This window comes from Sphaeramia orbicularis, chromosome 5, assembly GCF_902148855.1.
Source record: "Sphaeramia orbicularis chromosome 5, fSphaOr1.1, whole genome shotgun sequence".
Taxonomy (NCBI): domain Eukaryota; kingdom Metazoa; phylum Chordata; class Actinopteri; order Kurtiformes; family Apogonidae; genus Sphaeramia; species Sphaeramia orbicularis.
The window spans coordinates 48,965,303-48,982,975 of record NC_043961.1 but is presented as its reverse complement, the minus strand read 5'-3'; the positions used below and the strand labels follow the sequence as shown (position 1 = coordinate 48,982,975).

At 38.4% G+C, this 17,673-nt stretch overlaps 1 protein-coding gene across 1 annotated transcript in view; it reads right to left on the bottom strand.

Annotated features, from left to right (window-relative positions):
- cdh22 (cadherin 22) overlaps positions 1-17,673 on the bottom strand; it is a 269,721-nt gene that overhangs the window by 91,831 nt on the left and 160,217 nt on the right. The window contains exon 3 of the mRNA XM_030133936.1: positions 10,528-11,692. Coding sequence (XP_029989796.1) covers positions 10,528-10,758 — 231 coding nt within the window. The 5' untranslated portion in view covers positions 10,759-11,692. The remainder of the gene's footprint in view (positions 1-10,527; positions 11,693-17,673) is intronic.

The window sequence follows — 17,673 nt, the reverse complement described above, 5'->3', positions numbered from 1 at the left end:
CCTGAAGACAAATACATGAGCAAGCAGGGAAAATATACTGCCAGATGCTTTGGCGGTATCAATATTTCAGCTATAATAAAAGAAGTTTCACTGGTCTGAACTGTGAGAGTTATCCAATAAAAGTGTGCATACTCTTGCACCACTAGATATGTTTCCCCTAGATACTTTCCCTTAGCCCCTCTCTGTACTTTCAAATTAGATTTTACAGACAAGAATGTGTGTAAAATGTCATCATTTGTTAATTCGGTTGCACATATTTTGACACCATGCTTGCAAGTTCTTACTTACTGTACATGTGCGCATCCAACCACACACTATTACCTACAGTGCGTGTGCACACATACACATGGGCAAACACAGACACATAAAAATACACGGCAAGTTCATCATTCTGCTAGGATGATGCTATTTCTCCCCCCTCAGGCTGGATATACCCATCTGTCTGTCAGTCTATCCTCACTGGAGTGATTCAAGTTGGCAGCTAGAAAAACACACACACTACGCTTAGCTAAGTTGTTCTCTGCAAACTAAAGGTCAGAACCAGGACGTCTCTTGCTAAGCAAAAAATAACCAGGGGTGGAAATATGACTTTGATGATTTTTATACGATTAAACGATGAAGAGCAAGCATTCATCATAGCTGCGCATTAGCAAGAATCATAGCTGCCTCATGTGATCAAATCCATGGCATGCCTTCAAACAAGCTTTGTATGTTTGATTATGCAACTCAGTACAGTTCATTGGAGAGTGGAGAAATATATCAAATTTGGCATGACTTGTATAAATGTCCCATTTGGCCTTTAATATTTGCATCTGATCACCTTTGGAGAGCATTGTGGAGTTATTATGATACCTTTTTAATGATAAAAATGTGTCACTTTTGGTATCATGTTTTAGTGACTGAATTCATTTTGACCACAAAATCTGATTCCAGTCAAAATAAACAAATGCTTTTAGGATGTGCTGTGACCTTAACTTGCACAATTCATTTACACATAAAGACATCATCAGTGTAAAAGCAGAAATATATAATTATTAATGTATAGTACTACTGTTTTACACTCAAACTACTTCTGCTTTTACAGTTTGCCATATACTGTAAGTCAGAAGTGTCAGAGCAATGCAATTAGCTGATTGATGTTTAAGTGCAACTTCACAATAAAACCTCACTACACTTATTAATTTATCTTTTATTTTTCATGAGAATGTTAAAGGCCAGTGTCCTCCTGTCTAATCACAACATCAAGTGATATTAATACGGCTATACAATGTGTTCCTTATAAAGGGTGAGTGTTTCTCTCTAGTTTGTCAATTAATATTCATAGATCTCTTTCCACACTGAAGATGAAGAGTCGTTGTTATAATCTTAATCTGAGTATTTCAGGCTTCCACACTGAAGATGAAGAGTCGTTGTTATAATCTTAATCTGAGTATTTCAGGCTTTGTGTTAGTTGAAGCTTAATATTTGTGAGCACGAACATTCTCAGCATCATGCAGTGAGCTGCCCCTGAACTATAGAATGCCCTCTAAACATTTGTGTTCTTAAAGCTGCGCCTGAAACACACACTTCGACTATGCCCACAAGCACAGAAATAAACAATAAATTGACCCAAAGGGATTTAACAAGTGTTTTAGTCTTCTACTCCACTTCATCTAAGACAATACTTTTTTTTTTTAGAGCATTTTCATTTTTAATACTTTTAATGCTCAAGAGCTGCACAGTCTTGTTTGAACAGTGGTTTTGTTGCTGTTCCTTAAATGGACTTGGATAATGTGTTGATACAGAGCCTGATGTTACAATAAATAGTTCAAGTATTTTTGTAGGTCTTTTGTTGATCCATTTATACAATATATATTTGGAATTTACTACAAACCGTCCTTCCTTTGCCACTCTGTGTAACACTTCCTAGATCTACCACTTCTAAAAAGTATACCATGATGGCTTGAACAATAAAAAAAAAACAACATACTGATTCATTGTTTTCAAATTCTGTTCAACTTAATGATAGTAGCAGTTCACACAGCCTTGGGGTTTACAGTGGAAAGCTGTAGGGTGACTCAGGGGAGAGAGAGGTTGTTGATGCCCTGTCAAGTTCACCTCTGGGTCATAACAAAGTGTCTAACTGTCACTGTAGGCTAACCTGCTGAAGGAGATGACATATGACTCATATGTGGTGATGGAAAGTTTCTTGCTTATTTGGTAGTCAGCATTTTTGAGATTATAGACATCACGATAGATGGAAGCACAAACTGTAACTGAACAGAACTAACTAAATTAGAAAGAGCTGTAAAATTATTACTAGAAGATACTTAAGTGCGTAATATAACTGTATCTCTTAATGATTTTTAATTGGATTATTTCATAAAGACACACAGCTATACATAAAAAAAGAGAGAAAAAAAAGAGAGAAAATAAGTACAAGACATTTGCTTAGCAGGATTTTGTGTTTCCGGTGAAGATGAAAGAAAGGGGCTCAAGTGAATCCCAGGTTTATTGTAGGTTTCAAAGTGGAAGCAAACTGGCTGTCTTATATTTAAGTCTGTGTAATCAGCAGTAGGCCTGCCACATTTCACTGCACCTTGTCAAGCTCTCTGATCTTAACAGCTTCAAAGTGTTAACAAGGTGACTGTATCACAGACAGCATAGGTGGAGACAGCTATGAGGAAGGAAGAGGAAAGACCACGGGAGACAAACCTTGAGACGAGAGGGGAAAGATAATGGCCGTCAGGATAGAAGAAGAAGAAAAAAAAAAGCCAAACAGAAAGTACAGAGTACAGGGAAGAAGAGGAATTAAAATGGTGATGGGTGCTGACATGGGGCCTGTTTGCAGAGGCTTCGATGAAACACAGGGAATGGTAAGTAAAGAAAGAGATGTCAGCCCATAATAATAAAACAATTATAAACATTTCTTTTTCTTTTCCAAAGATGACAACATAGAATGAATAAAAGTCCCGGCGGACAATATGGAAATGCAGTTCTTGACCAACAGCCCCAGTTTCGTTTCTTTTCTTTTCATTTCTAGTTCTCCTATATTCCACTGTTCTGTACCTCTTTGATGACAGTGCTGTTGTTACAGTTGGACCTAGATTTGACTAATTATAACTGGGATCAAGCATGTAGAACTGCTTAATTATAATAATTTAACAGGCATGAGGTTTGTTTTGTTTTTCGTCTGTGTCGAACTGTGTCCACACACTCTTGAGTAATTCATAAACACGTAAACATACACACACAGTAGGTTTCCATGTATTCAGGAAACATTCACTGATATATTATTCATTTTATGGAGACCCTGAACTTGCAGAAGTCATGTTGATATCCAATTAACATGTAAATGCTATTATACATTTAACACCCACTGTGGCACATTTCACTACAAATGTAATCCATGTCTTCATTTTGATATGAGGAAATATCAGTTTCAATTGAATGACCCTTAACTTCTTTTTCTTCAGCAGCTAGTGGGTAAGTATAGCGGGTTATGGATGTACAAAATCCAGGACTCTGCCAGACACTGGAGTTTGCATTCTGGGTCCAATAGGTGTCTACGTTCAGGCTACAGAAGTACTTTGACTAAGGCTGGGAAAAGATTGGTTTGATTTAACCCATAAAGACCAGTGATGAAAATCATCTATTGATATAAACTGTTTAATATCTGTTGATCCACTAATCCTATCAATACATGTAAACATTTGGTGTAAAATACAGTTTGTCATCTTTTCATGGTCATCACGTATGACTCATTTGGACGTTCAGAGGCTCCTTAAGGCGGCCATACACTGTGCGATTATTTCGATCGTTGCACGCAGCTCCATCTCAAACTGTGCGAATCAGTCGTACAGTCAGGCTCACGATTCCTGTTCTCACACTGCACGGACCGACGCTCGTATGCGACCTGACTGCTCACATTGTAGGACCATACACCACAGGACGCACGACACGTTTGAGTGTTGTATCCGGAAATACAACGTTAAAATACCAAGGAATCCGTAAAAGTGCATAGACGATTGTGTATTGGCGTGAGCCACGAAATGGTAGTGCTAAACAAAAACCAATGAGCTGCTTTGGAAATATGTGCCATTATCTGCCGGGAATCAAAAAAGAAGAAAAGACGGTGACGTGTTTGGTGCAGGAATTGGTTTGCCAGACGTGGACAGTATGGGCTGTCAATCGTACAGTGGGAACTAGAGGTAAGCTGCAACAGCTAAACTGCACTAGGACAACAGCCAGCTACTGTTAGCTTGTACGCTACTGTACGCGTCTGTGTTTGCGCATGCACAGTGTGAGAATTTGAGGCACATGGGGTCGTGGCACTGCTTTGACAGTACGATACACTCACGAGAAGCGAGCAGGATTTCAAACAGCTCCGTTTTCCTTGCGAACACACAATTGCTGGTCGTGAGGTGGTCGTGAGGTGCTAATCGCTTCTCTTTACCCCATGTACACTGCACGAAGCACGACACACGATTAGAGGCACATCGGGCCCGATCCCAGAAATAGTCGCACGAGTGAGAAATCGTCTCTAAACTCGCACAGTGTAAGGCCGCCTTTAGTGAACGTGGAAACACCGTCATCTTCTACAACATCGATTCTGCAGTAAAACCCATGGAGTTTGATCGATGACAGTGGATGGAGACACTTGGTTTATGTTAAGTTAATGATAGATTTGCTGCAAAAGTCATTCTTTCTCCAGTTTTCACTGTTTTTAATATAATAACCCTCAACATTAATCAGAGTTCACAGAGAAAATGTAAAATACAGAAGATAATATTATAATAAATGGTGATAAATCACTTTAAAAAAGGTGAAGTCTTGAGAAAAAATTATTTGGGAACTAACACAAAAGTAGCATAGGGCCTTTATGGGTTAAATAAGCAATTATACAATCAATCAGTTTTCGTCATAATTCTGCAGATATTTTCAGTTCCTCCATGTTTCTGATAATGTACAGAGTTGGATGTTATGAAGCACCAAACTAGGATTTGTTTTCTTTCAACAATTTGCAACATTTGCTTACTTTGATTTAATTACTGACTTAACAACAGTATTAGTTTTGTCATTACCATTTAGCTGGATATATATATCATTTCTGTGAGATAGAGTTGAACCATAAATCTGCCTTACTCTAACCTGACCCTAACCTTAGAATGTATCTCTATGATCCATTCAGGCCAGAACCTCACATCACAGAAACAGCTTCTTCCCCTCTGCTGTTAAAACACTGCATTGTCACTTTATCCACCTGCTGAAAAATTGACTGATTGATTGCACTGTTAATTACTTGCACTATCTACACAGAACCATAAACGGTACCGCTATAGTCTCACTCAAATCCATTGGCTTTGTCCACAATATTGCATATTTTGAAACTTTTTCTTACTTGTTTATTCTCTATCTTACTTGTTTATTTATATTTTTCTATTTCACTTTATTTTTTACTGCATGCGTCATACCCACTCCATGTTCTATGTATGAACCAAACCACTGAAGCAAATTCCCAGTAATGTGAATCCTGTTTACTTACATGGCAATAAACATGATTCTGATTCTGATCTGTTAACCCCCAAACATAATTATTTACAGCACAGTTTGAAGGCTCCACAAGTAACTATGGAAACATCTGATTCAAATTAGCATTGTGATATAAAAATCACTCAGATCTGAAATTAAAGGAATTCTGCTCATAATAGCCAATACCAAACTGCTGAAAGGATTAATGAAATATGTCAACACTCAAAACACCGTCATTCACCTTTTGATGGTTGTTGGCAATTCAACTTCTGCATCACATTCACTATCCCACACTGTGATCACATTCTAATTCATGTTTAGTAATTTTTTCAACACGTCCTTTCAGCCAGTAATTTTGTGTTGTACAACAGTGTGATCGACTTCAAATAATCCATCTGTTCCCCTACTATTTACCATTTCAATCCGTCAACCCCTGTCCACTCAGCAGCAGGGATCTTCAAGTATGAGTTTCATTCAACTACCTGCTGGTATTCCTCCTCCACCACCACCAACACCTATTGTCATAACCCTCTAATTGATCTACTCTATGTCAAAGCACAAATCATACTGATTCCTCAGAAAAAACGTGGACAACACTTGAACAAAAGAGATGAGTCAGATGCTGCTTTTGGGAAGAAGAAAAAAAAAAAAAAACAGGCAAAAAGCCACCCTGTCCATGTTCTGAATAGACATGTGCTTTGTTATTCTTCATGCTGAGACTCAAAGATCTGAAGAGATCACTCTGAGGAATACACCGATGAAACTGTACAGAAAACACTTGAATGCTGCATCTATGTCTCACAGAGATGTAAAAGTATGTCTAAATGCTTCACACACAGTCCAACTCACACAAGGACACACAAAATGGATTTATTTCTGACAGCGTTTTCAGGACAGAAGAGCAAGAAACAAAACCATAGGGAAGAAAAATGTGTCATTTTAGCCTGCTTTACCTCCTTAACAATAGCTGTTAAACCTTATCTTGGTTCAACGCCCATCTACATTCTACAAAAATATGCTTTGTGTACCGAATCAGCTTTTTTTTTTTTTTTTTTACTATAACACATTTGAAGTACTTGGCAAGAATACTACATAGATGTCAGATCATCTAAGTCCACAAAGATTCATTATCTAAATGTACTGATCAAAGCTGTCACTTTAATGTCATGCGAGTGACCATTTTATTAGTAAACCTGCTTTCATTAGCAGAGTAGTGGCATCCACAGTGTGAGACAGAGCTAGCTGGGCAAGTTTGCTGAGCTGGAGTAAAAGAATATATCTAAAAAAAAAAAAAAAACCTTTTTGCAATTATATAGTACAGAGGCACACTGCTTGGCTTTAATCCTCGGCTGCTCAATTTAAGTGTCGATACCAAAAGTCTGCATGCGTGCGTGTGTGTGTGTGAGACCCCTTTTCTAGGAATCTTTCTAGGAACTTTTACTTTACCACGAACTTTGAAAAACCTTGGTGTATTTCCACCTAAATCACCCAGGTAAGAAACTTTCCCTCAAACCCAAACTTTCCCTGAAAAAAGTTCCTGATAGGGGGTAGGACTTTTCAGATTCCCCAAAATTCTTGGGGGCAGGGCTGTGAGCTGAAGAACACTGATTGGTGGAATGCATTTGCAGCATTTCACAATTACATTCACCCACTGTAGCATGTGTGCGGCTGGAAAGTTGTTTATTTCATTTCTACAAGCTTCAACTTGTTTGTGTTTTGATCACCGTGAAAACTGAGCAAAAGAAGAGAAGCTACAAGAAGTGCACAGACAATGAGGTCCAATCGTCACATCTGCTCTTTTGAGCATTTAAAGTAGCTCTTTAGAGTGTATTTGGCTCAAGTCGATATGAGCATATCTGTCTTGCTCTTTCGAGTGCATTGCAGTAATCTGTCTGTCCATCTGAATACACTCTGGATAATAAGCCTGCACCTCGTCAAACGTATTTGCAGAATACGATATTTTCAAATCTCTTGAATCTTTTGAGCATATTCTGATTTTGCAGAGCCGAGTGTATTTCGCCTTGCTCCTACAAATGCATTGCAGTCTGTCTGTCCATCCGAATACACTAAAGAGCGTATTCAGAAAAAACGCTCAAAACCGCCTTGACGTTGTCAAATGTATTTGCCAAATACTGGAAAGGAAACGCAAAGCACACAGATTCTTTTACCCAGGAAAATAAGTTCCTGGTAATAAAACGTTCCTGACAATCTGGTGGAAAAGGGTTCATGGAGACACTGTCACACTCCCCCAACATTAACCCTTTATCGAGCAAGTGACTATTTTGGGTAATTTCCACACACATTACAAGACAGTGTCAGAAACAGTTACAGTGAGGACAGTGAGTCAACAATCTCAGGTCAAATGTGGTCTACAGGGTCTGCAAGATCCACCTCTGCATGAACAGTGAGTGGACCTGCTTTGTTAGGTACCATGAAGTAATGGTACTAATGTAAGGAATGATGTTCAAAGTGATTATGTGGATGTTGACAGGTGTCTGGATCAGCACTTATGCTGTTGTAATGTTCTAAAAGTGATGTTCTAATATTCTAAAATACTTGTTCCTTTCACCTTACATGTGTTTTTCTTGTATTATATATATATATATATATATATATATATATATATATATATATATATATATATATATATATACTTTCTGGATTTTTTTTTTTCCACTTATGGGTAAGGAACCAAATATGGTAATTTCATTGACCTTGATTTTCTACATAATGAAAAAAAAAAAAATGAAAAAAAAAAAATTAAAAAGTAATTAAGTCTTGTTAGGTTCTCAAATAAAACACTGAGGTTGAAATTTTGAATTTCAGAGTATTTCTATGAGTGCCCTACAAAGGGTTAAAAGCAGTGATAAGACCAGGCAGTGCCGTAGCCACATGAAGTGCAATAGCTTCAGATAATTTTGTTAATAAAATCATCTCTCATCTCTCCTGCTGTGTCACTCCCTAGAGCCGCCTTCAGCCCTTTTGTATTAGTTAACTGCTTTCCCTGACACCCTGTCCTGCAGTGACCCACAGATTGGTTTAAGTTTTAGTCTCCCTTTGCATCTTTCCCTCTTCCTCCCTTCCTTTCTTTGTTGTGATTAGTCATTCTCTCATGTCTCCGAGCACATAGACATAGCTGCCAGTTGGCCTTGCTGCTGGTCTTGTGACTCCCCAACAGGAACGCAGCACAATGGCAGAAAAATATCAGCGAAGGGATAATTATACTACAACACCCTGCTCTGCTGCAGAGAACATCTCCATTCACTTGTAACAATGGAGAGATCAACATACAGCATGCAGATGCAATATTAGCTTGCCGTGTCTGAGTGATTAAAAACAAAAGGGATCACATGATTGATGTACGTGAGTCATCACTGAATCTCATGCTGTCTGTATTAATATGCCATCTTTTCATATCATGTCACATGTACGGCAATTGAATCAAACATGCCGTCTGCTCTCATCAACTCACTGTGGCTCATTTGTAGAATCAGCTGATGAATGGGATGTGAACGGGAGGACAGGGAAAAAATATATTTTTAAAAATCTCAGATGTACACATTGGCAGCATAATGATAGAAAACAGATTAATTATGACATATATGTGATATCTCTAACGAAATTAAAAAAAACAGCATTCAATGCATCAACATTCATTAATTGAAGGAACGGCTGTTGACAGGAAAGAGAAAAATTTTGGCAAGGCAGTCATCACAGAATAATGACCCTGTTCGACTACATAATCTGTTCTAGAAATAACAAGGTAGAGAAACTGTTGAGGCCTTAACTGGTAAAAAAACAAATGGTAGGTAATTTCCATGCAAAGATTCATTTTCTGTTGTGACTATGTCTGAATAGCTCTGATGAAAGGCTGCAAATTTCCATAAAGTCTCAAGAATGACCACCTGAGGATATCATATGTAGACTGCATAAAAACAAACAAATTACGGCAGGAAATTGCTTGGTTATAAATGTGCTATAGTTAAGACATTTTCACAGCGAATTACTTTGGATGCATGTTCAGTTTTGCTGCACTGACAATATTTTTTCCTCACAACAAAATGTGATATAAATGGGAATATATGTAGATGGTCAAGACAATGAAACCTCATTACCAGTAATATTAAAGACCTTTTTTGAATTGAGATAAATTAATCCAGCAAGCTACAGCAGCAGAGTTACACCCTCAATATCCACTCTCTAATGAGAGAGTTTCACAATGGATGCATCATGAAGTGCTGCTATATCTTCCTGAATTTTCTGAATTTGTTGCCACAAACTGTGCACAATTTTACCTATTATAGATCTGAAGCTTCAGAAGATGTTTTTCTTCAACCATTTTCTTTATGGATGACTTTAAGGGAGTTCACACTAGCAGAAAGAATGCAATGGCAGCATTCTTGTGCCTATGTCAATATCAGTGAATCACTCAAGGTAACAACGTATATGACAAACAGACAATAACACTGGAAGCATTGAACCGTACTGCAGAATGCTAAGATAGTAGCCAAATTCTTGAGATTTTATTGTTGTTTTAAATAATCCAGTGGTTGGACACAAGGGTGTGCCTCATGCAATGTATTAATCTATAGTTACATATACCCTTGAAGCATATTTATGTAGCTATAAACTTAGATGTGGGTGCTACGTGTTTACAGCTTATTACTTTGCTCCTCCAAAACTACTCTCAAGAACTGATCACAAATGTATTTCAGCTTATTAGAAAAAAGATATCTGCTGTTGCTGCTGAAGTGAGAGGAGCTGATGAGATTGGGCAAGTCTTTGTTTAATAATGTATTCTTCCAGAAAAGAATCATACAGATGTCTGCCCTAATTTTACTACAACTGGGATTTAGATGTGCAAAATCCCTTTATTATAGCTTTAAAATTGTCACTTCACATTAATGTGGTCTTGCAGAAGTGTGGGTTATCTGATCACAACAGTGCAATCAATCAGCACTTATTCTTAATGATCTTTTAGCTATTAACATCATAAAATCAAAAGTCTTGCCGTACCTTTCCGACGTATAGGGGCTCCGTGCCTGTGTACTCCTCCACCACAAAGAACTGGTTCCAAACCCATCCTCTCTTTACTCTTTCAAGTGATGAGGCTCCATTTTCTTGTTTACTCCCCTCTGAAGTTGAACCACTAGTCCTTGAGGCTTCACACCAGCCAGAACTACAGCAGCAAAGAAAACTCACTGCTGCCAACAGTGTCCAAGCTCCTGCTGTCCGGGAAGGAGTCATTTTGATTAAAAACAAGTCAAAAAAAAAAAAAAAAAAAAAAAAGAAAGAAAGTGATGAATCCCGCCTGGATCTACATGTAATTTAAAAGAATTCTACAGACATGGAAAATGTTTCAGGCTGTGGTTTTGAGTAAAAAGCTGCAACTCCACCAAGGCAAACTTTAAAATAAGTCTTCAAGAATGGGAAAGCTAATCCATAGGATCAGAACTCAATCTGAGGTTGAGGTCTGAATACAGGGCAGGTCATAGAGCATATTGGATTCCTACACCCTGCAGCCGACTGCTCTGTATAACATGGTCAGTCATTGTGAACCTATTACTGTATTTACTTCACTTAATACATAGTCTGATAGTTAGTCAAATTTCAACCCGATGCCCTACAACACAGACTTCAGAAAATGTCTTTTGAACCCCGAAAGAATCTAGACAGATCCGCTGATCGATGGAAAAACAATGAGGGCACAAGGTCGCCACTCGACTTTAGAGCACACCTCTGAATTCTGACGGATTCCAATCATCGTTGACTCTGCCGTTTTCATTGTCTACAGTGCTTCTCTTTTTACTCCCAGTCATTTTGCCAAAGGGAATCATCTTTTACAGGAATCATTTAATGTCAGTTCCAACAGTTGCTATGGTTTCTTGAGGTTGTTCAAAACTGAGCTGTCGAGAAATTACTTTATTGAACCTCTTCAAAAAGAAAACTCTTTTGTAGTCTGGTCCCTTGAAAAGTCACGACTGGCTTTACCTCCCGAGGCAAAATCCTTGAACTGAAAAAAGGCCAACTGATTTTACTGATGGTGATTCTGTTTAATCGAAGATGGCTTTTCCCTCCAGGACAATCCATTGGTTTAGAAAGTTCACTCTTCAAAGATCCTTTAGTTTTTCGGCCATCATGTCACGTTGGTCAGTGATTCAAATGCAGGAAAAGGACAAACCTGTAAAACAGAAAAAGATATATCATAATGTGCTGAATATCAAAGTATCACTTCTAACAGTGTTCTAACAGCATCAAAAACAGACCACTACATACAGGCACTTACACCCTCATGAACAAAATAAACATGATAAAATTAAAAACAAGATGGTTTGAATAAATGTGAAATATGGCACTGTTCACATACAACCTGTGTGTACAAGGTGTCATTAAGCAAACACAGTTAAATATTAGTCAAGCAGCATCAACATAAGCGCAGACTTAGGTTTTATTCAGATGGAAATCAAATTTGTTTCTAAAATCAGATCTTTAAAGGTGCCCTGCCACACAAAAGCATTTTTACTTGTATTTTGTTAGGTCCATTGGTGTTTGTGTTATGTAGTGAATTTGAAAATGAACTGCTACCTCCTCTGTCTGCTATTGCCGGTGAAAAGAACTAAGCAGAGAAATCAGGTCAATCAGAAAAACTGGTCAGTGTGACGTGTTAATGCCTGAGCTCATTACTATTCATGAGCTTGCCTGGGTGAGACCACACCCACAGAATTCATCTAGCTCAGTGACAGTTTTCATATACAGTAAGCTGGGGTGCCATAATGGGGGGGGTGAACATGACAAATTCATGGGGCCCAGCATTCCCAGAGGGCCCTTAGAGCAGTGGAGGGTGCCCCGTGGATACAGGTTAGAAGTTGTGAAAATTCAGTGTAAGGTCCTCCGCACAAGAGAGGAATAGAAGCCGGGAGTCGAACGCTCAAAACATGTTAAGTTTCACTTCCATTTTCTGCCAATTCCTCTACTTCCAGGGTGTCCAATCCTGGTCCTCAAGAGCTACTATCCTGCATGTTTTAGATGTTTCCTTCTTCCAGCACACCTGATGGTTGCTATCAGGCTTCTGCAGAACTTGATAATAGGCTTATCATTTGAATCAGGTGTGTTGGAAGAGGGATACATCTAAAACATGCAGGATAGTAGCTCTCAATGACCAGGATTGGACACCCCTGCTCTACTTGTTGTGCAGGGTAAAGGATGCTGAAAAGCCAGGCTCTCATTGGCTAGCTGTTAGCCAATTACAGTCAAGCAGATTAGCATGTTGAATATTCACAAGAACTGGCGCAAATCGAGCTAGTCTTCCAGCAGGCTTTCTATACCATGTTAGGATGGCTTAAAACTTGGTAACCAAGGCATTTTTTTTTCGCAAAAAATGTGTCCACGGTAGAACTTAAGCCATTATCACAAAAGTAATGAAATATGTGTGACAGGGCACGGTTAAGACAGACTGTCCTCTGTGTTATTTATAAGGACTTCACAGATGTCAGTGACCTACACTTAACTACAGTGACATATGCCCTATGATGCTACACATTTTAACAGCTGGTTGTAGCCGGTGTATTCTTCTACGCTGTTGTCTTCTGTAGAGGCAGCCTCAGACAAAAGGATGTGAAAGGGCTGGAAAAACTGGTGAAAAAACCTGGTTTTGTTATAGGAGAAAAGCTGGACTCACTGAGGACTGTGGTAGAGAGATGTACACTGAATAAGGTGGTGAGCATCCTAGAAAATCCAGATCATCCCCTTCATCCCATTTTGACAAACTAGAGGGGAAGTTACAGTGGGCATCAAACCCCATCAAGATGCAGGACTGAGAGGTAGACGATCCTTCATACCCACTAGGGATGGAGAGATTCACCGATTTGAATCGGTGGTCCGAGACAGATGTTTGTGATGCAACTGCACCAGTAGCTTTAGTGTGCATCGGATACAACTGGCAGCTAAATGCGCAATGTATCTTTCTTAGCGTGCCTGCATTGGTAAAACCCATGGTTACATTGACTATTACATAGTTTATCTCCTCTGCACCCTGGTTTTTGAGGCGCCTTGAATGGACCATCACTATCTTTTGGTGTTTTGTTATTAAAACATATGGGAGCCGGGTGGCGCAGCCGCAGTCGGTAAACAGCAAACATGGAACGAAGCAAGAATACAGATGAAGAAAAGATATTCAGCGTACCTCTGAAGACACACTAGTCAAAAGTTTGGCGATACAACCGGTTTTTAAAAGGAAGATTGAAAACTTGAGCACATCAGTCTGGCAGGCAGTAGTATGGGCATTATGGGCACTGTGATGCTGGGGACTGCTTAATAGTTAAGTTTTAAAAGTGTTTTGTTAAACATTGTGAAATTACAAACAGAGAAGTGTTTTGTTAAACATTGTGAAATTACAAACAGAGAACAGTATTAGTAAAAGGACCTGAGAAAAGGACTGTTTGTGAATGGCCCGCATGTTTTTTTTAAATTTTAATTTTTTTTTATTAAGAGGCCAAAAAGAAACTGCCTAAATAAATGTATTGTATAAGTAGAAAATGAGATTAAAAACAAATGTAATGGAAAAAAAACAACATTTTTTTTGTTTACGACTTAGTGTTTATTAGGAATAAAACAATCCTGTCCGTACCATATTGAATTGCAAGTTCTTTTTAAGTTGGTTTCATTGGTTTGCTTTATAGTAAACCATCAAGTATCAAATATATCTTTCATAGGGAAAGAGAGAGGACAAAATAATTGGAATGTTGTTTAGAAATCAGATGTGGGCATGTAAATTCTTTGTATTATGTTGAATTGTTTTGAATTGCATCATGAATCGTATCGAACTGAATTGCATTGTACAAAGTCAAATTATTGTCAAATATTAATGAATGACATCGCATCATGAACAGGGGTGAATCATATCATATCAACAGGGGGCTTCACTGTATCATTAATGTATTGAATCGCTGAGAGGGTATCGAGATGTATATCAAATGGGATTCAGTGGTGGGGATTCACATCCCTAATACCCACTGCCATTAAACTCTACAATACCTCTGATGATTCATGGATTTCTTTCTTTCTTTCTGACTAAAAAAGTTAATTTCCCATTGTGGATCAATACAGTTCATCTGTATCTGCACAGGTATTGTGATACAGATGAGGAATTAACCACATAGAGCTCCATCATCTCACCTTACACATGTTCCTAAAAAGTGCCAATAAGCATCTTATTTCAGTGTCTATATGAGCTGTTATCCTCTCCGTCACCTTCCATTGTGCACGGCTAGCAGCAGAAAATGAATACTGCTCTGGACTTTCTAGATCCTAGATTTGACATTAATCACTGTGTCATTTTTCAAGCGGTGATAAAGATACTTTGACCTCCATTTTGAGTGGTCAGAGGGTAAAAATCACATCTCAAACCACCTCAAAATGCTGCATGGATTGTACTTGAAAAACTGGAGTTAGTGTGTTTTTTGCAGCCTAGACTTTTTTTTTTTTTTTAAACAAACAATCTGGATCCAATATAGATATGCCAGTACATTATTTGGGCTGGTAGTCTGGATGTGGACAACAATACGCTGTGGTGATCTCATACATTCTCTTCATGAAAAGCAATATAATGTGACTCGCATGGATAAAAAGATGTAAACCTTTTGCTTGGCTTCCCTTTACTTTTTCTGTGTTCAGAGTCACAAAACCCATCTTGGTTTGGTTTTGCTGGGATTATCTAAAGGAAACTGTTCTCCATCAGTGATTCTTGTGTTCAGCAAGAATTCTAACAATGTGCTGTGAGCTGGAGAGCGATGGCAGAACACCGAGAAGACAGATTCTTAAACAGGACAGAATCCAGGTGTGTGGAAAATGAAAGAAAGGAGGGGAAGACAAAGAGAGGGGAGAAGGAGGAGAAGGAGGAGGAGGAGGAAGAACACAAAAACAGAGAGAGGTCATTGTTCATCACACAGCAGACCCACAGCATCTGTTTGCCTTTCGTCCGACTGATGGAGCGGCCCTAACCTCAGCCAGCTGATTAACTGCATGAGGGAGCACTAATTGGATAAAAGTATTAATCAATTAATTCTATCCAATGAGGCAACAACCCCCTAATACTTCAAACAAACATTGAAGAGCGGTAGGGGGGGAGCCGATGTGGTCCTCTGCTGCCGTGAAACATGCGCAGAGGTTAGACGGAGAGGCAGACATGACTGAGCCAGGAGGGTGAGGAAGGGCCACCGGAGCAGGGGAAATGAGAAAACGAAAAACAAAAAGATTAAAAGAAAAGACCCAAAATGAAACAATGAGTGAAAGACTAAAAACGGGAACGAGACAGATTGTGTTGTGTGTGGTTATATGTGTGATTTATGGTGTCTCGGAAACAAGCAGTGAATGACAAAAAAAAGGAAACAATAACATTTACTATGTCTCTGGCCTTAGGACCTCGAGAAAAGAAGATTGCAACAGCATTCGAAGAGAAGCTCCTGAGGCCAGCAGGTGGTTTAACCTATTGTATTTCTGCCGGCTGGGAGAGGACTTCTAATCTCGCTCTCCTTGTGCCCAGTAGCAAGCTAGGAGCTTCCGGAAATAATTCCTTCTCAGACTGTTGGTCAAGGCAATGTCCGTGGTATTGGAAATCAACTGCTCTGGGGGTGTCCAATCTCCAGAGCAAACAGCTCAAGAGCAGCTTGAACAGCTTAGACCTTTTCGTTCGCTCGCACCAGTTGGGGTTGGTGTTAATGTAATACAGTACAGGAGTGTTACGCATGGATTGTACAGGTGATGATATAATACATACAGTGAGATTAGTCAGTGATGCGGTAATACAAGAAAATACTGATCAACCAGCATGCTGTACACATGTGTGAGGTGCTGAGATTATTTAGAACTGTGCTCCCTTTCATTTCACAGCTCCACTCTTGCATTTTAGTGCCACACTACTGGGGACTTCAGAGGTACAGGTTAGCGGGAAAAAAGTAATAATTGAAGCTACAAAGGTGGATACTGGATATCTTGTCTCATTTTCTTAGTGCAAGTCATGTCTTTATCCCTATATGGGGCACTCATAGAAATACTTTGAAATTCAAAATTTCTACCTTAGAGTGTTTTAAAGGAAATAACAAGACTTTATTACTTTTTGTGGAATTTAAAAATTTTTTTGGAGTCATGTAGAAAATCAAGGTCAGTGAAGTTACCATATTTGGTTCCTTGCCCATAAGTGGCAAAACAAACAAAAAATATCCAAGAAGTAAATATCAAAAATGCAAGAAAAACGCATGTAATGTGAAAGGAACATGTATTTAAGAACATTAGAACAACATAAGTGCTGATCCAGACACCTGTAAACATCCACATTATCACCTTGAACATCATTACTTACATTAGTACCAAGGTTATGATAGTTTTGGATTTTTCATTATAGTTTAGTTTTATTTAGTTTTGACTTTTTTTCTCTAATTCAGTTAGTTTTAATTTGTTATTAGAGCAGGTTTGCTAGTTTTATTAGTTTTTGTTTTTTTCTAAATGCTTAGTTTTAGTTTAGTTATAGTATTAGGTTTAGTTTTTTCATACCTTTTCTCTTCTTCACTGTCGTATTCACATAAATCCCAGACAGGACTCTGCTGCTTTAGTCTCCGTGTTTCCGACTCTAAACCAAGTGACGGACTGTGAAGTACCATATGATGCCGCTAGCTAACATTGATGCAGTGAAATAAATCAATTTCATATCAATCCGACATTGACAAAAATGAAAACAAAGGGAATTTTATCCAGAATTTTTATCTGTTTTAGTTAGTATTGTAAGCACACAATACAGTTTCAGTTAGTTATCGTTTTTTTCTTTTAATTATAGTTTTTATTTACTTCAGTTAACGAAAATGTTTTTTTCAGTTCTAGTTTTTGTCATTTCGTTAGTTTTCGTTAACGATAATAACCCTGATTAGTACCATTACTTCATGGTACCAAGCAGTTACATTCAAGCAGAGGTGGACCTTGCAGACTCTGCAGATTACATTTGAACTGAGATTGTTGCCTCACCGTCCTCACTGGAACTGTTGGTGTCACTGTCTTGTAATGTGTACGGAAAATACCAAAAACAGTCTGCCCGTTAAAGGGTTAAACCTCTATCATTCTGGTTTTTAGGTCCCAATAAGACAATTCATTCATTCATCTTCTGAACCCGCTTTA